Source organism: Lonchura striata, chromosome 2 (assembly GCF_046129695.1).
Source record: "Lonchura striata isolate bLonStr1 chromosome 2, bLonStr1.mat, whole genome shotgun sequence".
In the NCBI taxonomy this organism is placed as follows: Eukaryota; Metazoa; Chordata; class Aves; order Passeriformes; family Estrildidae; genus Lonchura; species Lonchura striata.
In genome coordinates, this window is record NC_134604.1 from 71,299,178 (window position 1) to 71,322,092 (window position 22,915).

General features: G+C 40.1%; 1 protein-coding gene across 2 annotated transcripts in view; it reads right to left on the minus strand.

The window, feature by feature from the left end:
* Positions 1-1,026: 1,026 nt before the first annotated feature.
* The window catches only part of FGF9 (fibroblast growth factor 9), a 36,601-nt gene continuing 14,712 nt past the window's right edge, over positions 1,027-22,915 (minus strand). For both annotated transcript variants that reach the window (XM_021530616.3, XM_021530615.3), the window contains exon 4: positions 1,027-8,203. In XM_021530616.3, coding sequence (XP_021386291.1) covers positions 7,958-8,203 — 246 coding nt within the window. In that variant the 3' untranslated portion in view covers positions 1,027-7,957. The remainder of the gene's footprint in view (positions 8,204-22,915) is intronic.

A 22,915-nucleotide genomic window follows, 5' to 3' on the forward strand; every position in this document is an offset into this window, starting at 1 on the left:
AGCTTTGTATTTCAATTTAGGAGTATCTTGGCTGATTTTTAACTGTTTATTTTAGCAATACAAGAGAGGAAGTGGAAATAAACAGGTTCACAGGTACTGTCAAACCTGTTGTTCATCTAGTTTTGGGGGCATTTTAAGATGTCACAGCCACCAAATTTATACAGCAAAGACCATTATTGACAGCTGAGATCAGAACTTGGCTTGTTTTCCATGATGCTGCTACAGAAGAGTGGGGATGCTCCTGGGATCCCATCTTAATCTAATCAAGCAGGCCTGTTTATCCTAAAGAGAAGGAAGGCTATGAGATGCTTCTAGCAGAGTACCTGTGTGTATGTAGCAATTCATAGACAGTCCAGAAGGAAAACACCAGTCTGAGCAGCCTTCAGGCATACACCAACAGTGCATTTTTCAGATAGATAATAAGGCCATAAAAATAGAAACATTAATTAGGTGCATGGAATATAGGCTGAGGTGAGAAAGATAAGAAGTGCAAATTCTACTGAAGTCAAGCATGAACTCCTTCATGTGGTCCTGGAACAAGGAAGGTAGTTTCTTTCTGAGGGAGCTGCTTGTGCAGTACCATAAACCAAAAGACAATAGCTTCCTTTCTACACCAAGCAGCAGCGTGGAAAGCACATTATTACAGAGGCTGGAACAAGCAGGGGACATGCCACTTGGAAGAGAGCAGGCTGATCTCAAGCAACAGGAAATGTCAGTGACTGTGGCAGTAACACCATCCCCTTAGCAGAGCATTTACATCAATTTCATGGATATTGACAAAAGTTTTTGCTAAGATGACAGATAGTATCAATGGGAAAGTAATGGGATATTACAGAATCCCAGAAAGACAGTTAGGAGTATGGAAATATGTTGAGAGGGATCTTAGCATGAGCAAGTTCACATTAGCTTCCTTCAAACCCACTTGAGATAAGGGGTAACATGCAGTTTTCTTTTCCTTCACTGTTTCTTTCATAATTTGTTACTGGGTAACAAATTGGTAATAAGTTACACTGGACACAATCACAATTACAAAATACAGGTTTCATTGATAGTATCAGCTTAAATACCCAAATACCACAAAATTATATTAGGAAGGTTGAGGCAATAGGAAGAAGCACCTTAAAAAATACTGGAAGGGTGTGGGTTTTATTAGAAGGAGGAGAGCTAATACAGGAGAGCACATAATACAACTGGCTATTTGGGAATGATTCCCATGCACATTGAAGAGCCCAAAAGGATTGTTTTCCTCTGAAGGACAGTGGGGTGGACAAGAGCCAGTAAGAAAAATATCCTTAATGGAACTGAAGATGCGAACCTGACTTTAATTCTTCAGAGAACAGTTCAGGTCTTACAACAAAAGGGATTGACAACCAAATTGTGCATCTTTAACATGCATGTAAAGTCCTTATAATTCAGTGAGTTGCCAAAACAAAGTAATACAAAGTGGCTGATCAAGAGTTTTCAAGTTAATAAGGTGATATCTACAATGTAGTTTAGATGTTAAATTATCTTAATGGATTATAAACAAAGGCTTGCACAGAACACTTAGTAAAAGGAGAAATTGAATGGATACATCCTATCCAAATAAACTGATATTATATATTGAACACCCTTCTAATGGTCACACTAGGGACACGGTGTCATGAAGACCCAAACCATCCTGAACAGGAAGATGTAAGCACTGATTTCATCTGGAGTCAAACCAAACAATGCATCAAGGATGAAAACACATAAAGAACTATTTACCAGCAAGCCTTCTGCTTCCTGGTAATGACAATAAGATGGACCTACTATGCAGGTTCTTTGTGAAGGTTTGTGAAATTAACTACAGCTCAAGAATAAAAAAGATGGATTGTAGCAGGAAGAAGAGAAAAGGAAAAAAGCAAGTCCTACCTGAGAAGTTACAGCATTGCCTGCCAAAACATTAGAGATTTATAAAATTGGCTTAACTAAAGAAGATACAGAGATACATAATTTGACTGCAACTACTTCAGTGTGTGGACATTTATAACAAGTATAAAGATTTCTGAAAAGCAGTAGAAATCTTACTACATAAGAAATATAAAATAAAAAAGTATGCATTCAAGAGCACAGCTGTGAGGGAGTATTTCAAGACACTGTTTCAATGTTTACATCTACTCTCTCAACAAGGGTAGAAATAACAATAATAATTTTAACTAAAGCTACTCTCTGCGGGGGCAGGGGGGAGGTTGTCAATAAAATGAATGAGTTCCAACATTACAGAAATGCTCTTTTCACCTAGACTGACTGCCTCCAACTGTAAGATATACATAAATCCAGACCCTTTGGACATGGAAAAAAATATCTACAGGGCATATTTTGCATATCACCATAATTTGACAGTCTGTGATTTCTCAAGAAAACAGAAATGTGAGAAACATTTTGACAGTTCAGTCTAATTCCAGAATTCTTTGACTATGTAGTTTCTACTTGTGAGTGGTGCACAGAAAAAATATTTCCCTCAACCTAAAGAAAAGGGGAGTTAGGTTTTTGGGCTTGTGGGGATTTTTTGTGGGTTTTTTAGGTTTTTTTGTTGTTGTTGTTGTTGTTTTTTGGTGGGGATTTTAGGATTTGTTTGTTTGTTTGTTTGTTTTGGGGTTTTAGGTTTGGCTTTTTTTTTGTTTTGTTTTGGCTTTTTTTGTTGTTGTTGTTGTTTGTTTTTTGTTTTGTTTTGTTTTGTTTTTTTGCTATGAAGTGAAATCCCTTTCGCATCACTAAACAATATTGAGCTAAAATTTGTTTTATACACAGCTCTCTGTGACAAGATATTTGTGAGAGGTTGTTCAAGCAACACATGTGGGTTTAATAAAACTGGCATGACTTGAGGATGACTTGCAAAGATTTCTCCCATGATAACAACAACATACGAAGTATTAAAGTACAATTAATGTTGTTGCCCTCTACACAGATAATAGATATGGTAAGAAAAGGTCATCCTAGGGACTGTAACAGCTACTCTGAGCACAAGAGAAGCATCTTTGCAAAGCATGTGCTCCTCTATCCTAATCCAGAATAACATGGCAATTTTCCTGCCCCAGGGTTCAGACTAAGATAACTCTGAAATATTATACAAAGGCAGCTGGACTTCAGAAATCATGAATGAAAAAATAAAATAATCATTCTCAATATCATTGGGTAGAAGAAAACACACACACAAGCTATTAAAGGTAGAAAACCATTAGGGGAAAAAAGCAAAGACTGGGTTTTATAAATTACTTTGCAGGTGGAATTTGGTTATTATTCTCACTTAAAATTTCCAGAATATCATTAAATATTTTCTGCTTTCAAACTTCTGGTATCTGACCTGGCAAGACACCTTCACAACAGCATTTTTTGTTTCTAAACACTAATTATCTTTTGAGACCTAGATTTAAGGTGCCAATTATACATGACCTTCATACTTCAATGCCAAAGTTTTCAGCAACAAACTCTAGGGCAGGCTGTTCCAGCTTCTTGACAAGAGGAGATGAGTTTTTGCTACTTACTAAGAGGCCAGATGGGAAAACCACCTTGTAATGTTATGGAAAAGTGAAAGATCCCAAAAAGGTCGGACTGACTTGTGAACAGCCCATGGAGACCTCTAACAGTTTAAATTTCTTCAAAACGGAAATCTTCTGGTTTTATTCTCAGATCAGTAAACAATGAGCCATGTGGAATAAAATACTGAGGATTACATGGTTGGTTACTTCTTTCCCCAGTTTACCTACAAATACGGCTGCCTGCACATACTCAGCAGAGGGGCGAGTTTCCAAGATTTTCATCAAAATTTCAAAGAATCTGGAACCTCTCAATTCCTCAAAAACAAACTGCAGTTGTAAGGAGCCTGGTCATATCTCGAGGTTTGCTCATGTACCTCATGGAGAACTTGTGAGAATTCACTAGGTGGGACAGGAGTTCATACAAAAAGGTATTCAGCATGGCTCACAGTCCATCCATTTCTATTCCTATAATCATGAGTAACAGAGCTGAATCTTAGAGACGCTTCATTACTTGGTACAAGAGGTGGAGCAGAGCATAAGCATTGGACTATGAAAGGCATGCTGCAGAAGCATCTTCTCTTACCTCTAGCAATATTCTGTATACAAAGAAACTGCCTTAAAACCATCTTTTCAACTCCCTCCTATTTGCATATTTATTAAACTCACATTTATCTTATTTTCAGGGGGAAAACAGAAGAACTGGATTTTTTTAGGCCAGAATCTCATCTCCAGCCTCCACATCTTATACCCTGTCAGTTTCAAAAGACATCCTTTTTTTTTTTTTTTTTTTTTTTTTTTTTTTTTTTTTCCATCCAGTTGGCAGGTAGTTTGACTCCTGTACTGATTAGTAAAAACTTAAGGCAATTTTCCTAGGATTTTTCTCTTTCCACTCTGCACTGCCCAGCTCTGGCAGGTTTCATTCACCCCACCTACATTTGGGAGTGCTGCCTTACACATTACCAAATGCAGCTCCATACCAGCCCATATTATAACACTGGTCTGGATCTCCATCATCTTTTGGGCCATACTGCTTGCCCAGACAGATCTGCTTCTGGTGAAATGCTAATAAAATTCTTGCCAAAAAGACATATCCCTGCTTTTTTCCAAATTAGCAAAAAGGCATAGAAAATATTGATGATTTTTTCTTCCTGGAATATTCTCACACTCTTTCTAGGAATAAGCAAGGACATCTCTTTGTCATCCCATCATTTTACATGTGCACAGTTACAAGAAAATGCTCTGAAGGGACATCAAGCAAATAATACCAATTTTCAAAATTCTATAGCAATATATTTATACAAATTACAGAATTCTGTATGCATTTACACACCATTACAGAATACCAAGTAAAAATAACACCAATCGTTCTTTTCTTTTTCCCTCAGATTTTTCTTCAAATCAATGTTAGTGCTTGAGAAAGGTGCCAGATGGACAGCACTAGAAGGTGAAGATTTCTGTTTTTCCACAGCACGGGAGGCAAGGCACTGCAAGCCTCCCTGCTTTGCCATGTCAGCTCCCTGCAGCCCTGTTTTAGCAGGATCACGTAAGGAGCAGGAGGGTGTCCATACCCCTTCACACCTTGGCAAAGGAGCTGAGCAACACCCAGGTGACAATGGTTTTGCCCATCCCCCACCCAAAAACCAAACAGAAATGGCTCATTTTACACAAGGGACTGAACAGAATCTGTAGTTCGCTACCCGAAACAGGCCAAATTTGACCCAGTGAACCTGCAGGGAGTGGCAAACTGCCAGCTCCTGGGCCTTCCAGTCTTGCAATAATGCCTAAGTTAAATTACATATTTCTATATTTACATAAAGTCAGTATTTACACACCATTATGGGTTATTCGAGTAAATCGGTTACAGTTTATTTAGGACTGCTATAAACTCATAACATTTTTCTCAAGTTTAATCCTTTCTGTAGAAAAATACAAAAAAAAATAAATTAAATAAAACATGTTAACTAGTAGTAATGATTAGCCTATGACTAAAAATTCCAAGTCAATTTAACATTAAGACTTTAACTGTGGCCTAGTATTGCGGCCTCAACTCAGAGTCATTTTAACCTTTGCAAAGAATTTCCTGGTGTATGTCAGATTTACTGAAACAGCAGAGGGTTGCAGCCTCCCTTCCCCGTGGTGGGCTTGATGCATTTACCACAGAGCAATGAGCCCTAGTCCTGCCCAGAAACGCCTTTTCTTCTCCTACAGTCTCTGCATTGCCCACACGAATGATCCAGCACCCGACCAACCCCCAGCAGCCCCAAAGGCTGGGAGACAAACGTGTGGGCTGCAGCTGAAGGCTGTAAATTCCCAGGCAATAACAGTCCCTAGACAAGTATCCTACAAATCAACCAATGTAGTTCACGTCTCTTTATCATCCATGAACACTTACAACAAAGAGCCATGTTATGTTTTGAGATCAGTGATATCGCCAGTTCAGACATGGCTCCTCCTACCTGCTTCATGGAAAGGGAACGTTTGTTCAGCACACCGAGCCAGAGGTCATTCCAGAACAGAAATAAGCTTCAAATAATATAAATCAGATGGACAAGAGTGCTGTAGAGCAAAAATTTCTTAATTACTCATAGGCTACAACCCTTTACATCACTCCTCCAAAGGATTCCCCGTGCGTATTCAGACAGCCAGGGCATCAGGACCAGTCCTGCTCCCAACATATCCAATGGTGAAGGCCACACTCAGCTTAATGGCACTGGATTGAAATCCTAAGGGATAAAACAACTACAAAATGCATTTGTCATATGGATCTTAGCGTGGATTTTGTCTAATTTTTCCCCCTTTTCTTCAGAGTATTAGGGGGAAAAATGCCTCTTCCTGAGGGTTAATTTCCAAATAGTAACAGCTAATCAATGTGTTTGTGTGCTTATCTTAAAATGCTACATACCCTTAAGTATTACATACTGTTTCCTCACTTAGGGTTCATGAATATTTGAACATACTTTAGGAAAAACAATAAAAATAAGTCTAATACTGTCCCCCTCATTGTCATTATTGATAGAGATTTATTAGTTTCATTTTGCAAGTTTTACTTTAGGAAGGGTGCTAATATCATGTATTATGACAGTTCACACTGAAAGCAATTTTCCATAAAGGTATTACAATGACCCCTATGGAACTTGTATAATTTCATAGTAGATAGTCAAGTGCACAAATAAACATGTTTACAAGAGTGATCCTGTTAACCTGGTTCCTGCCCTCTGAAATATTTATGTGTTCTTTGTGGAATCTTAAAATTAGTATAATTGTTGTTGGTATTACTTATGTTGTTTCTGGCATTCTCTTTAGGAAAAAAATAGCATATTTATCATTTAGCTTTGGTATAATCTGCAATAGGTTTTAACAAGTAGAATATATTCCAACTCCTATATTTTCCACAGCTGTGAAATTTACAATGATGTAAGAAGTCACTTTATCAGAGAGGAAATATTACAGACACATAAAAAAAAGTTGAAGACCCAGTTTTCTCTTTAATCCTCTGGGGTAAGCTATGAAACAAGCAGTCAGAAGAGTGAGGACTCAGTGTCATGAGTGGTGTGCATACTTGTACAATAATACGGGCACAAAAGAGATTGTCGCCTTTAGTACATGAGGGTCACTAGAATTTATTATTATTACCTTTTTATTGTTGGCTTTTTTTTTTTTTTATCCATGCACTTTTATATTTACTTGCATGAATTTACCACAGGTTCATAGTGGCCTTTGCCATTTCAATGCTTACAGAGCCTAAAGCTTCCAAAATGCCTATCTGGCCTGTACATATTTCATTAAAAATAAACTCTATATAATAAATAAATATATAAAATAAATAAAATGTTGCCTTTGGAATTTCTATAAATAAATTTAACTTTTTATTTTTATTTTTTTACTAAGAGGTCTTTGCTTTAAACTCAGTGGGGTGAGACCCAGTGAGTGATTAACTGAAAAGTCTCTTGTTTAAGTAAGACTGCACCCTCCATGCCTTTGTAAATGCAGCGTACACTTGAGCAGGCCACCAGCCAAAAATCCTGATGAATCAAAGTATGGCAGCTATGCTGATATATGACGAAGTACAACTGATCAAAAATTTAAAAGCGTGTCTATTCCCCAGCATGCATCAGGCCTTCCTCCTCCTCACCCTCCTCCTCCCCTTGGCTCCTCTCTCTCGCGCTCTCACTCCCATTCATCCTCTCCCTTTCTCTCTCTCTCTCGCACTCACTCTCTCGCGCTCCCTCTCGTACTAAATCAAGCGAGTGGGCATAGGCTCTCCTCCAGGAGGACAAACCTTTAAGTGCAGAACAAAATCAGCATGTTCCATCCAAGCCTCCATCATACATTATGCATGCGACAAAGTTTGGCAACAGTGGAGCTGATGTGATGACACAGCTAATCAATAAGAACCCACCGCATGAAACCTTTATAGTGGTTACTTTTTAAGGGCTCAAGTGAAGGAATTGTCTTTGTCAACTTTGGCTTAAAATATCCTTATATAGTTCTGGTACTTTCTCAGGGTCCACTGGTCTAGGTAAAAAATGTGTAAATTTTTGATGCCGTTTAGTCCTAGTCCCTTCTCTTGGAGTCCCATCTTTATTTAACGCAACGTAGTATCGTCTTCCAGTGTCCACATGTTTATATAGATTTGATGAATATGTGTTATACCAGTTTTCTTCAAATTGCTCTCTGAATACACACTCCTGGGTTAATTTTTCCTGTGGAAAGAAAAGAAAGAGCAGTAAGGAGACAGCCACTAAAATAAGCTACTTGTTAAAGAATCACTATTTTAATGGCTTGAAACTGGTATCTCCTCGCTAAATTGCAGAACAAACTGTTTCAATTCTCCCAGTTTTAGCTATGAAGGTCTGTATTGCTGGGTGTTTCAGGAGGCAGTCAGAAGGGTGGATAACTATGTGAAGCAAAAATGACTCTCAAAGCCTCATTGCCCAAATACTTTTTATTTCTGATAGTTCCCAAGCAGCTCACAAGACCTTACTGGACTTTTGTAACTAGTTGTTTCAATGGTAAGTGCAGACATTCAAATAAACAGATATAAATAAAAGAAACCAGAACCAGTTTGCAGGGCTGTAATAAAGTTGACAATCTTAAAACCTCTATGTAGATTCAAGGCATGGAGAACTTGATGCATTTCATTAATTTAAAAACATGCAATTTGCTATCCATCATTTGATTTATTGTTTGTATCATGAAGCCACAATCCAACAGAGCTTCAAACAGGAATATGAACTCTGTGTGCTGAGATAAAGTAGGCAAGGAAAACCCCTCCATGTTTGCATTATCAGGGTTGTCTTTGTGTCCCATCCTACTGAGGACAGGACCCACTGAAGCTATCAACCATTCATCAGATCCCCCTGCCACCACAGAATCCTACTCCTTCCAGTTGACCGACTTCTTTAGTCTCTGTGTTGCCTTCTACATCCTTAAGATTGCTTAAATTTGCTTTTTAAAAATTTGTTTAATAGAGTGCTTAAAATGGAGCCACCTGATAACCAGATTCATTTTAGGAAGGACTCATACAAATTACTGGGAAAAAAGATAGTGAGCATGGGAGAGCTGATGGAAAGCTGGGAAAAATAAGCCTAAAAATAGTCTTTTCATCAGGCACAAGGAAAAAATTGTGATAATTCAATGTATTTTTCATAACAAGTTCTCATATCAATAGCACTCACATCAACTACACCCAACTTCCAGCTGAGGACCAATTTCTAATTATTACAAAACTCCATACAACGCATGTGTCTTACAGACATTAAATCTTAAAACAGTCCTTTTAGATAGAGCATGGAGATGGGAAAACTGAGACCAAGGCCCAGATGCAGCAAAGTATCTATGGCACCTAAACCATAAACTTGTGCCTGCACATAACTAAAGAGCCACAGCTCAAGCACTCCTAAGAAACCACCTTCCAAGGTCTACCATCAACAAGGCACCTTTGGGGCTACCTCTGCTGCTTGTGACTCAGCTCACAACCCTTTCCCAAACCAATGTGCTTTGGCCCACGTTTCACTGCAGCTTTGTGTGGCAAGCACTCTGCTCCCAGGGCAGCCCACCTGGGCTGGGGACAAGCGAGGTCCAAGGAGCCCTACACACCTTAAAGAAGCCACCCAGGAACTATCCCAAGTGGAGGAAACAACCCCATGCAAATGGGCAAAGGAAGTCAACACCCCTCTGCATCTGTACAAACTGGGTATTGAGCTGCAAAGACAGAGTCCTCCTCAGGCCCTCCCAAACACTTAAAGGTTTGGGATTTGGAGAGTTCTTCTAAGTTAAATTTGTGGGAACTCCAGTGGGCAAGAAAGGCAGCAAGAAAGCTGCTCCTGACTTCCCCTTTAATGGGCACTAGGTACTTCATTACCACTCAGGAAGGAGAAATCCCAGACAGAACTTGGTTTCAAATGTTCAACACCTGAAAATTCACTATGGCAGTGACAATACCCCTTTGTGGATGTGACAACTTTTTTTAGAGCCATTTCTGACTATGACATTTTTAGTTCAAAGTACTTCAAACACAGAAATAGTCCCCACTGGTTATAGGCAAAAGAAGCGCAAATCTGTTCACATTAAACCCTTATCTGTGGGCCATACCCTGCAACCTCCTATTGACAATTGCCTCTATGTCCTTTGCCAGCTTGAAATCACAGCCGCATTGAGCATCACCAGACCAGCAGCAGCTGCCAATTATACCCATTGCAGTATTCCCCTTGTACAGCCTCAAAAGTACAAACTAATATAAAAGGCAATCAGCTGCAGAGAAGATTATATTTAAGTATAGATGTCATCAGTGTTTTATTTTGCATGAAGTTTAAAATCATCTGTGTTTGTCCTAAGGCAGATTTAGTCACTAAGGGGTATTATATACTGGACTTATATAAGTCCGTGGGGAAAGAGAAACTAATTCAAATTGTTTTCCTGCTCTCACAAGGCAATAGGATCACATGACAAGCACTGCAGAAGAACTCCCTGCTAAAAATAGCAGCATTTTAGGAAGATATTTCAGTCCTGTCGTGAATTCATTAATTATTCACTTCATCTGCATTTTTTTTAGCATCATCATAAATTTCTATCTTTGCAAGAACTACTTCCCCATGCCCTGAAGGAGAAATTTTAAAATAGCCTCTCTTTATCTGGCAGGTTTGATGGATCATGACAGTGCTGTGGTACACGTTATTAGCAGACCCTGAATCAGGGAGTTTGCATTGTACTGCGCTCTGGATGAGTTAAATGGATTTCAAGCTCACAAATTCAATCTTCATTTTACAAGCTTATCCTATTTTAACTTTCTATTTACTTACAATACAGCTACACCCCTTCAAAATTCTCAGAAATTCATGCACAAACATGAGGTAAATGCTTCAACATGAACATGACAGGGCAATCAGGATGTGGGATCAGATAGGTAGGGTCATTAACAATCACCCTGTAAAATAAAATAAATAATTTCTTTATAAAGTCAAACCTCTTCCTTATAGGAGGGTTAGAAATTCTGGTTGTGGTCAGACACCATTGGAATAAATCAGTGTTGACAACTTTGGATCAGGTCCTGCATGTAATGTAGGACACTAAATACCCCTAATATCCTTCTTCCCATGCCCTGGGAGATTCTTACAATAATGTCTCATCTAGTACCAAAAGAGGCAGAAATCAACATCTACCAGAATAGTAATTTATGCAGAATCACAGAATCCTTTGGGCTGGAAAAAGACCTTTAAGATCACTGAGTCCAACCATTAACCTAACCCTGCTAAACCCATCCCTTAACCATGTACCACCACAGCTCTATTTAACATTAATACCTTATGTTCACATTTTAAGTATGCATGTCTTTATTCCAGACAGAAATGAGCATAACACAGGGGTGAGGCTGGTCTAGCCTGCCAACACCACTCTCTTGTCTCACCATCTTAGGAAAGGAAAGTCTTACTGAAAACCGACTCTCCCAGTATGGAAAGGATATGGTGTTTCCTGATCACATTTCTCCTTCTGGTTATGACTATGCATAGCAAGTCCCTCTATGCACATTTGAAGAGCAAGATTTAGCCCTACAATACAGCAATTTTTGCATACTTTTATTCTAGCAACTGACTTCTCTATCAATTTTTCAGTGCAAATATTTCCTTGCACCATACTTAAAGTTGCTGGACATCTTTGTTGAAAGCTGACACAAATACCAAACATACCCAACTGGAACAGCTATGGAAAGTAACCTGCATTCCTGTGAAAGGGGAGGCTGCCTGCCTTGCTCAAATCATTTAATTCAGGGCCAAATAAGGAGGTGACCGCGAAATTATATAAATCAGATGTTGCACCACATTCCATGTGTTTTCTGTGAGGACTGTTCATAGAGTATTCAACTACAAAGTGATTGATTTTCATTTTGCTACATTTCCACACTTCACCTGTTTGGCTTTTTAACCTGTTACTTAACAAAGAATGTTCAAATTATTGAATTGTACAAAATGCACATATCACAAAGACAAAACCCCAAGAAAGATTTAATTCAGAAAACTGCTAATGGGTGGTCAGTGTTAGCAAGCTCAGGACCCATTTCCCTTTCTACATTCTCCATCACCTAACAAGAGAAGAAAATACTTATGTTATCCTATTTCCAGGCAGATTGACTAAAAGTCAGATTCTAAATTAATAAAGTACATGGTTACAGGCATCAAAATGAAAGTTCTGCTAGCTTGTTTTAAAATAGCTATCCATGTGAAGTAGTTAATTGTAAATAAGTAGAAACATGTAAAACACATGTATGCTGCTCAGAGAATGGTTTCATGACTCTAAAGAATGTAAGACATTTGTGATGCTTGGTAGTTGAAAGAACTGTACAGGGTCCTGTATAAAATATATCAATACTCTTTCTTTCTTTCTTTTAAATAACACTGTGGAGCTAAAACTTTAGTTTATTTTGTAACCTGACAAAAGAAAGCCTCTTCAGACTGTCATTCCTAAAATCGCAGTAAGTACCTTTCATGCCAAGCAAACCATTCTGTTCTATGTCATGTATAGTTTTCCCTTTTGCAAGCTGCTACACTGATTCAGTAGAGACAAGAAAACACCTAATCCAGAAGTCCAAACAACTATTAACAAGAAATATATCTGATGTAGTCATATACATTTCCTATATACCTGCTGCACACAAACACCTTGTTAATCCATCCTGCCTTAATAAAAGTCATGCTTATATATATAATATCCTGAGTAATTTCATGCAAATCCCTCATTGTGGCTACATGGTATTACTAAAAACTGCATATGTAGTGAAGGGAAACAAAGAAAAGCCCTATTCTCCTCTGAAGCAGTTTGCTTTGTTGTTCTGCCTACCAACACACACGTTTTACATGCCATTGGCCCTTCCCATGCTGTAATGCAAACAGCCTCTAGAACAGACCATGTTCAGCTAATAATTAACACTCATCCATAGCTATCATAAATAAAGGTCTAGCTTAGCATTTGCTGTGGTATTTTCTGTACTCTCATGCTAAGCCTGTTAGTTTCTTGCTGGGTGAACCACCTCCAGCCACAAAGAGAAGCCAAATACCAGTGTCCAAGCAGCACCATTCTCTTTTCCAAATTAGACCACAGTGTGAGTCAAGCCCTGCACGCTATGTATCTGACTTGGTGTCACAGAGCTTTCTTTGATGAGTTTCTACAAGCAGTCTCTTTTCAGAATGCTTTGTTTGATAATTTCACAAAACATGAAAAAAATGGGGGGAAAATTGGCAAGAGGACTAACTGACTGGATTTTATGTTCATACCAGTATTTCTCCAAAAGCCTTTTAGACAGACAGCAGGAAAGCCTTCAGGGCCAGAGGCAGTCAGGCATCAATGCTGCCACTGATATACATTTCATATTCCATGGCACATTAACTAAGATGGGGGAAATCAAGCAAGGTGTCCCTGGCACACTACAGGCAACTGCATTCTTCGTACCTGAGGTCACCTTGTACTCTCACAGAGTACATCCAGTATCTATCATACTTTCTTCCCCAAAACCTCTTAGTTAATTTGTATAAAGTTTTTATTATACATCAATCCCCACTTACAAAATAAAAACCAAGTGTGACTATTCTGTGCTGCTGCCATGCAGAAGTAATGATGGTGCTTAAAGATCAGCATCTTTCCTACAAAAAGGTTGTAAAGATCCCAAGACTCAGCAGAAATTGAACCCCTTGGGATCACGATTGCCAAAACCACAACACCTACATAGATGAAGATGCTGTGGTACTTCCATGTTCTGATGCGGACAACAGAAAAGCAGTGCTTCCTGAACAAAGTAAGCTGACTCCAGTACCAGCACCAAAATCCCAGGACACTGTCAGTGCAGAAGGGATTTCAGTGCTTCACCTCTTTGTCCCATTACCGCTCTTTTCCCGCTCCCTTGCTCTTGACACTATCAAGAACCTTCTCTGGAGAGACCAGGTTTGCGTAGAGCACAGTGCTACCCCAGTGCTGTTTACAGAGTTCTTCTAATGTGAGCTGCATGAGGATGAGATGCCAATTAGGCCTCCATGCATTTTGCCACTGCCAATTCTTCAGTTCTTGGTTTTACTGATATCCTCTCCTTTGAGATTTCAGGTTTGCAGCATCTGTCAAGCTTTAGGCATGACCTCCCTGGACATGAAATCATTAGGGGATGACAGCCCCACTGTGCCTGAGGATAGGCGGTCCATCAACAGCCATGCTTCAAGTTCACAAAGGCTTGGTTTATATCTTCTCAGCCGAGCGCAAGGGATGAAAACTCATTTTCACCTAAATACCCAAGATCTGCTTATGATGCTGTTGGAAGTCTTGACAAAACTCCAAGGACGTATCTCGGGCTACATAAGCTGTCACTGTGTCTTTTCTCTAGAAGCTGATGAGCTTCCTTCTCCACACCACAACGGAACAGGATCAGGACAAAGTCGACTCTTAGAAAACAAACAAACAAGCAGGTCTGTTCTCCTCCCTTTCACGCCAGCAGGACCGGGCCCACACTGTGTCATTTACTAGTCACACTTCCAACCTCTATTTTATTTTTGATTCCCTTGGCACAATAAAGAACTGCAGTCCTCAATGTTATCTAAGCATCTAATTCATAACGCTTGGCTGAACCCTTCCAAGAATCAGAAAGCAAGGTGGTATGCAATCTGATACAGGGGCCAGAGCCAAGTTTTAAAGAAGATGGGAGAAGGGTTCCCGTCAGCTTAAATGGAACATGGATCAGCCTTGCAATGATAAAAAGGCAACAAATATTTTAAGACATTAAAAGAACCATTTCAGGCACACTCAGATTTACTGAAAGCTGTAACTTGACCTCCCCCAGCTCCCCACTCCACAAATTCTCTTCTATCAAAAGACAACCTGTATGTCAAAGGAGGGCTGCCACTCTACAGCTACACACAGTCTTTAGCCTGAATACCAGTTAAGGTTTTAAGCAGACAGAGATTTTTAAATACAACATGCTTTCCTTAAATCCAACTAAGATGGAACAAACTGTTTTGTCAGTATTTTTTGCCTTGTTCTGCAGTTCTCTAAGCACAGAATACAGGCTTAAAGGACAGATAGATCTCATTCAGCAGAAAGTGCTGCTTAAGTGAGCTAAACTCACGTGCTGAAAAACATTGTAAAGTGAGGGATAAAAAGTACTTAATCTGCATGAGCCTCTACATTCAGGGAGCACCCCACAAAATGGATTAAAGAAACACTTCGTGTCTCAGCTACCAGGTGCCATCACAAAAAGAGCAGAATGCTCAGGACCCTTCATGAAACACTTTGCAATGGGGACCAAATAATTATCATACTTATGTAGTGATATAAATGTATATTATAAAAGTAATTCATGTTCTAGTCTTTCAGCAAGATGATTTGGTCAAGGACTAATGAACAAAAGCCTGTCTCTATATTTTGCTATAAATTTTATGCAAAGCTACCAGCTAGGTACTAGCTCAGAGGACAAGGACATTACTGATCACATTGTCATTCTGAACAGGGGTCATCAAATAAACATAGGCTCACAAGTTATCACATTTTGGAAAGATCCTCACTGAAATGCCACATATTCACTGCGGTCTTGAAAACCAACAAGCTTCATAGAGAAGTTTTTAAAACTATGTACTTTGGTGGGCACTACAACAAAGGATTGACACACTATGATCTTTACCTAGCAGGCCTCAATTGCTTATTCAGTTTAAATGGTTTAAAAATGAGGCCTTTTGATTTCTCACCTTGTTTGGACAGGAAGGAAGGCCAGCATTTCAAATAGCTGCTGCTGAAGAAAAGATGTCACGTTTCCCTTTTCAAACAGCAGTGTCCTCTCCATTGGCAAACACTTCTCATAAACAGTCTCTCCAGGAGTGACTTTTTGGATACTTCCCCCATTCCTTTTCCCAGGGGCAATCCCACCACAAAGTCTTGGATTTAGTTACACAATTTTAGTATCTTGCTTTCTGAGTAGAAAAAAGGATATTTCTTTAATATTTCCTAGAAAATCCACACATCTTTGGTGTCGCTGTGCCATGACTTATGCTGCCAGTGATACAGCTGACCCAGCCTTTGGGAAACATTGGAGGCTCTGCTCCTTCAAGAGACCCCTACTCCTCACATGCACACCAGTGGGCCTGTCTTTCAATGGGTAGAACTTCAGTCATGCAGTTAATTTCAGCTTTGATGAAAGAAGCTGTCATTTTATCTGAAAAAACCCAAAAGATATATAATAACAACTTCAACAGAACCAGTGACTGAAGAGCTCAAAGACCAGGTTGTTGGTCTCTCAAATACCTGCAAACATGTATCTTCTAAAAAAATCAGGTTTTTAAAGTTAAAAAAAAAAAAAAATTGCTATTTTGTTTAAACTTTACAATATTTGTATATTCTAAAATTAATCAAAATATTTTGCTGAAATCTTCTCAATAACTTTCCTGTTCTGAATTCAGATTATACACTATATGATGTCCTTACAAAGGCATCAGTGGGACAAAATCCCCCTTGTCATGAAAAAGTAAGATTGCATGTTAAAAGATTGCCTCTAGATTGCAGACTCTCATAGGCAGGAATCCTGTCTACATTTAGGTTTTTAAAATGATTAATAAAATACAGCTCTTATCTTGATTGGGATCTGCTGATACAACCATAAAACTAATTGGTGGTTTTACAGGAGCAGGTCCAATCCTGATTCCATTGAAACCAATGGTATTTCAACCATAATAGAATGAAGTCAAAATTTCTCTTGAGTCAAAACTGCCTCTATAATTGTATTAAATTTGAAGAGCAAAGGTTAGCAGATTAAAGATGCAAAGCCTGGGCCAGACCTCAAAAGTATGCAGCATCCACAATAGAACACAAATTTTACCTCAGCAGCAGCCTGTAGACCACAAATATAAAATCTTATCCTCAAATCAGATATCTGCCAGTACAAAAGGAATAAAAAGGAAACAAAAAGGCTTTATAGAAGGGGAAAATATGGATTTGCACTATAACAAGATCTATTTCTTAAGCTTTTTGAATATGACACAAATGAACCACATTACTGCACATCACCAAATCAGCCCAAGCACATTCAAACTGCAAAGCAAATCTCAACCTAGTCAAAATCCCTAATGAAGTCCCCACAGGGCAGACTTTTTCTAATCTGTCTTTGAAAATGATGAATGCCAAAGTAGGAGAGAGTGCCATGTTCACATACCACCGGCTCCTGAATCAGAAACAGAGCACATCAGATCTTTATCTGATTCAGTGAATAATCCCCAAGCACATCTCAGTGTGTCACTGCTGCTGATGCTTTTAGCATGCCACTTCAACACAATATTCTCAGATCAACCAAAGACACCAAACCTTTTCACACCCTTGTATGATTACACAGCCAGCTCCAGAAAGGCTCAAGGCTGCAGTGACAGGGAACTACACAACTGCAAAGAAAAGAATCTGAAGATGTCCCGCTCTTGCTTGCTGTATATGATTTGGGTTTGCAATGGAGCTATTGCTACCACTTTAACAACTCCCTACTGTTGAAAGCATGGTGCTCAACCCTTCAACCATCCCACATTGTGCCTGATTCCCCCACTGAGCCCTAGTGCTCGCCCAACCAGGCAGCAAGCCTGTTTAGGAAGCTGAACATTTTTCTGTGGCTTTATATCCCTCAGCTGATCTCCTGACAGGTCAGATAAGTGCCAGTGTTGGAGCATGGAACAAAGCAGAAGCATGCAGCACTAGCAGGGAATCAGAACTGTCCTTTTTGGAAGGGGCTTCCTGCAAGGTCACATTGTCTGCCTCCTCAAGCAGCACCTCTAGCCTCCTGTTTTCATGAAAACACAAAATTTCAGACACTTTTAGTTTGGGGAGACCAAATCATTAAACTAAAGTTTGAGTAGGATCTTACTTTACCAAAGCTTAGCTTCATATACACGCACACAGAGAAATGTGTGTGTGTGTGTGTGTGTGTGTGTGTGTGTGTGTGTGTGTGTGCACAAACATACACACACATATAGACACATACATAATTTATATAGAAGTTACACATACTTTCCTGTCCCAGGCATGTTGTGAGAATCCTAGATCAACAAAGAATTGCAGACCAAGGCAAGAAAATCACTGAGGGTTTTCTCCCAGAAAAAAATTATCTTCAGACCTAGTTAGCATTTGAAATTAAGTCCTCTGAGGAACCATAAACTTGAGGAAAAGTATAGTATCTATCTCACAGAACACTTCTAGTAAGTGTCCCTCTTTGGTGACAGTGTTATAGTCTATGAAAATATGATTTTAAAAAGACTGAAAGTCATAGTTTAAAAACAACCACAAAAGTTGCAGTTTCTTACAAAGCTTTCTCCCATATTACCTGTGTCAAGTGTACTGACCTATCATTTTTTCCTGCACCAGTACCCACATCTCAAACCACCTTTTTTTTCTACAGAATCCTTAATACCTTGCTGAGTGGGTTGCAGTTCCTGCCTCATTCCTCATGCTGATGCTTTTGGGGAACACCATTTAACAGGACCCAGCTTTCAGCAAAACTGCCCACCCAAAATCTAGGAGTGGTTATCTGCAAGGGTGAGGTAGATGAGGTAACTCAAGTATATGGACTTTTCTCAGATCTATCCCCTCCACAAAGGAAATGCCCACAGTCACAAAGCTGTTTCCTACTGTACAGTGCAGAGAAAGCATTTATTTCTCATCTACACCTCTCTGCAAAAATCCCCCTGGCCAGCTGAAAAAACCATTTCCTCACAACCCAAATCTTCCTCATTATGCAGCCTAAGCTTTCTTGTGACCCCTTCAAACCAATTCTTTCTTGTACTCTATTTCAAGAGTAGTGTTACACCTCAAAGTATTTACAGAGAGCAAGAGCATACCCTCTCAGTTTTCATTCTGCAGGCTAAGTAAATCAAGGTCTTTAGAGTCTATAATTTGATAGTCTTTTCATCCCTCTGATCATCCCAGCATACCCTTTCTGTACCTGTTTTGGTTTCAATTCATCTTCTTTAACACAGTGACCAACTGCATTTTGCATTTAGACTGGATCCTCCTAGTGTTGTATGGAATGGCACTGATAGAGCTCTCCTCATTGTGTAAATATTTTAGGCACTTTAAGTCACCAAGGCCCTTCTGTGAGGTTGCCTCCTGTGCAGGAAATACTTCCCAGCTTTGCAAAAACTTTCAATAACACACCACTACCTTTTTATGATGAGATGTTTAATGTCCCTAATAAAATCAGGGAATAAAATCAATGCAGGGACCTACCCATAAAAACTCCACTAACAGCTTCACTCCAGTTGAATACTTTCAGTACTCCCCATTTCTGTCTTCAGAGTTTTCACCATCTATCATACGAGTTTTTTAATAACACTCATTCTACCCACTGTAACAAACACTTTCTTCTGTAGGTCATACCTAAGACTGCCCTGAAGATTAACAGTATTTTCCATTTTTAGGAAAAGAAATTCCTACCAAAAATAAAATACTGTTCTTGCCTGAAACTATTTATGCTGCTTCAGTAAACTCATCACACATGTGCTTCCTCTACTCTTTCATGTAAAAGGATGTTCCTAATGCCCCAAGCACATTCCAAGCCAGACTGATAGCCCTCCAGCAAAACACAAACCACACAGCCCGAAGTACACACACACTCCAGGCTGGAAAGCACCTGCATTGCCTCACCCACAGCTTGCTTGCTCCCACCTTTGTGCTGCACTTTCCAGTGACCTGGGAGGGAACCACTGTGGCTGAAGCCCTTTTGCTTGGCCAGATTTGTTTTCCAGTTTCGTGCTTCAATTCCCCAGACAGCAAAGAAACACTTGTGCCAGCAAAAGGGAAGGGATGGACGGTTGGAGGGAAAATAGCTGCTTCTTTCAGTAGCAGCTCTCTTTGTTCATCCCACAGCAGGGAGCTGCCCAAAGCCATGTTACCACCCAAAGGATTTTATCAGAAACAGGGCTAGCCCAGTTAGCATACACATTCAAACTGTATTGCATTTACACTCCTGCCTGAATGCACTGTGTTGGTGAAGACTTCTGTTCCCTTTCCAGTATATAGCTTAGAAACTTTTCACCTTATCAAAGTTTTAGTAAAAAAAAAATCTCTTATAATATTTTAAAATATTTCAGGGCCCAAATCAGGTTTATTGCAGCAATTTCCATTTTATCCTCATGCTTCTACATCTCTAAGACACAATCTTTTCTGCAACCTGCCCTTCTCCCATTCTCTGCAGACCCTCTGCCAAGCACTCACAATCTTCAAATCCTTACACACGGTTTCACCCTTGCTGTGATACCACTTGCAAAGGATTTCTGCATCTCTGACAACGTTTCAAGTTTCCTTCACATTCAGAGCCATAATTACTTTTTTGAACTGGGCCTCTTCAGGGTTTGCCCATCAAATTAACCAGAGGGCCTGCTTCATGCAGCCTCCTGCTTAAAGCAGATTTACCCAGGGAGACAAGAGCTGCTGTTGTCAGTAAAAGACACCTTTGGGCTTTTGATCATGGGAGTGCCAGGTTTTCCTGAGCAAAGCTACTTGTGCAGAAAGCCTGACCACTCCTTACAAGCCAGCTGCCATAGAAATCACCCTCTGTCTCTCCATTTATACCATTTATCAGAAGGCACTTTATTATTGTATAAAATAGTAATAACATAAGCAGAAGGGTGTTAAACTAGGTTCCAAAGCCATTATCCCTCCTGGGATTTGATCACTCTCAGCCTAGAAGTCTTTGCATTCACTCAAGGAAATTGCTATTAATTCTCCTTCCAAAAATTATGCACTGAAACTGTCCTGTTTCCAAGCTCACATCAACCATGATACTTTGACACTGAGAACAGATAATCCAGATTATTATTTAAAAAATATAAATCTGAAACATATGGAATCATTTTAGATCAGAGGTATTCAAAAGGAAAGTGTGATGGTACTGGGGAGTAATTTATTTATCTAACCAGTTCTTAAATGCCTGTAGTAATTATATACTTGGCCCAAATGCTGTTACCGACATGCACTTTCAACCTGCTTTTTTCTTCATGTTGTTTCCGTGCACCTTGACCTACCATTTGAAGGGCTGAACAATCCCCTTCCTTTATTTGCACAGGAACATAAAAGATATTTTTAGAATACAGCCAAAGAAATCCTTGCCTACACCAAGCAATTTTCAGTAAACTATGACAAATTGTCCCTTTTTTTTGTCAGAAAAATTTCTTTTCATCAGTTTTTGTAGCTTCATAGTCCTTCCAGGACTGTGGGGACCCAAACAAAAGCATAAAACACTGCAGGTGCAGCCCTGCTGCGACAATAAAGAGGCGTATCGTCACCTCCCTGCACACTTACTGGGAAAACATGTTTCTTCAAGGACAGTACTCTCTCTCTCTCTCTCCTCCTCCACCCGCTTCCCAGTGTTTAAGGAGCAAAAGGCAAGTTTAGTCTCCCAGATCAAGCTTTCAGTTCACTTTTTGAAGGACAGCAATTTATGACCCTGTTAAAAGTATTCCTACATCTCACCTCGCAGCACACACCCTGTAAGTCTGCAACCCAGAGGTGTGGAGCTTCCCCCCCTGGCTCCTGATCTGAGCTCTTCAGCTCTGTCCCAGCTGCTCTGTGAGTAAATGAAGCTTCTCTCTATGCTCCCCAGAGCTCTCCTTCCAAGCATTCTTTCTCCCTTCCTCAACAACTCCTCCACCTCCATTCCTGCCTTCCTCTCCCCACCTGCACAGCTCTCCTGGTAGCTGCTCTAGATCTTGCAACTACCAATATTTCTCCTGAGCACCCAACCTGAGCTGTCTTTTGCCACCTGCCAAGGGCACAAGGAGCAGTGGAAGCACCAACATTTCACAGAATGGTTTGGGTTGAAAAGTACTTTTAAATCTCATTTAGTCCAACCCCCCTGCAATGCACATCTTCAACTACATCAGGTTGCTCAGAGGCTGGTGCAACCTGACTTTGAATATTTTTAGCAATGGGGCATCTACCGTATCTCTTGGCAACCTGATCCTGTGCCTCAGCACACTCACCACTAAAAATTTTTTTCTTTATATCCAGTCTGAGGAGAGGAATGGGGCAGGTGCATGTCTGTGGGAGATGAGTGAGGTGGGAATGCCAGCATTCAGAAGCAGCACAGTTATTTACTGCAGAAAAGCCCAGGACATCCAGGGCAGCTGAGGCAAGGGTGTCCCATGTTCTTGCTTGGTCTGTGCTCGAGGTAGCACAAAACTCCCTCAGAGGACAACCTGCAGTGGGAATGATGGGCACCCCATGGTGTGGGGACACATCACAGCCTGCCACATGGGTGGCAGCTGCTAATATTCTCAAGGGCAGCATGATGGCAGGGACAGCCTACATAAGCATGAAGGCTGTGGGACTGATAGAAAGACCTCCATCCCTCCATGGCACGGCCCTGAGGAACACATCTAAGACACTTTTGCTAATGCCCTTGCCAGACATGTTGGTAAGAGCTGTTTGGCAGTTGGGAAGGAAAAGGTCTTCACGTCTTGTCTTAACACCCTTTGGGTCCTATCTGTAGTTTGCACTTTTCATCCTTTCCAGTGGCAGGCACAGTAGCTGCTGTGAAACATGATGAGTCATAGCTGCAGGCTGCCAGGGAAAGACAAGGTAAAGGGAAACAGGGACAGATGAGACAGGAGGAAAAGCTGCTGTCACTAACCAGTCTCCGAGTCATTGTTAGGTAGCTACCAATGGCTTCTCTGCAGCACCATGTGCATGTATTTTTAGCTTCCCCTGGCTAAATCTATGGCATGAGGAGGAAATTGAGAACAGCCACATTATATTACACATCTGCCTGAAAGCAGCATGAGAGGCACTGTGCCCTTCTGACCAGAAAATGCAGTCAGAACTGCCTCCTGTGAGAGTGGGGAGGTGGGAAGAGTTGGGTGCCTTGTCAGGCAGATAACCTATGAGGAAAGCAGAACTTTGAGAAGGCCAAGAGGAGCATG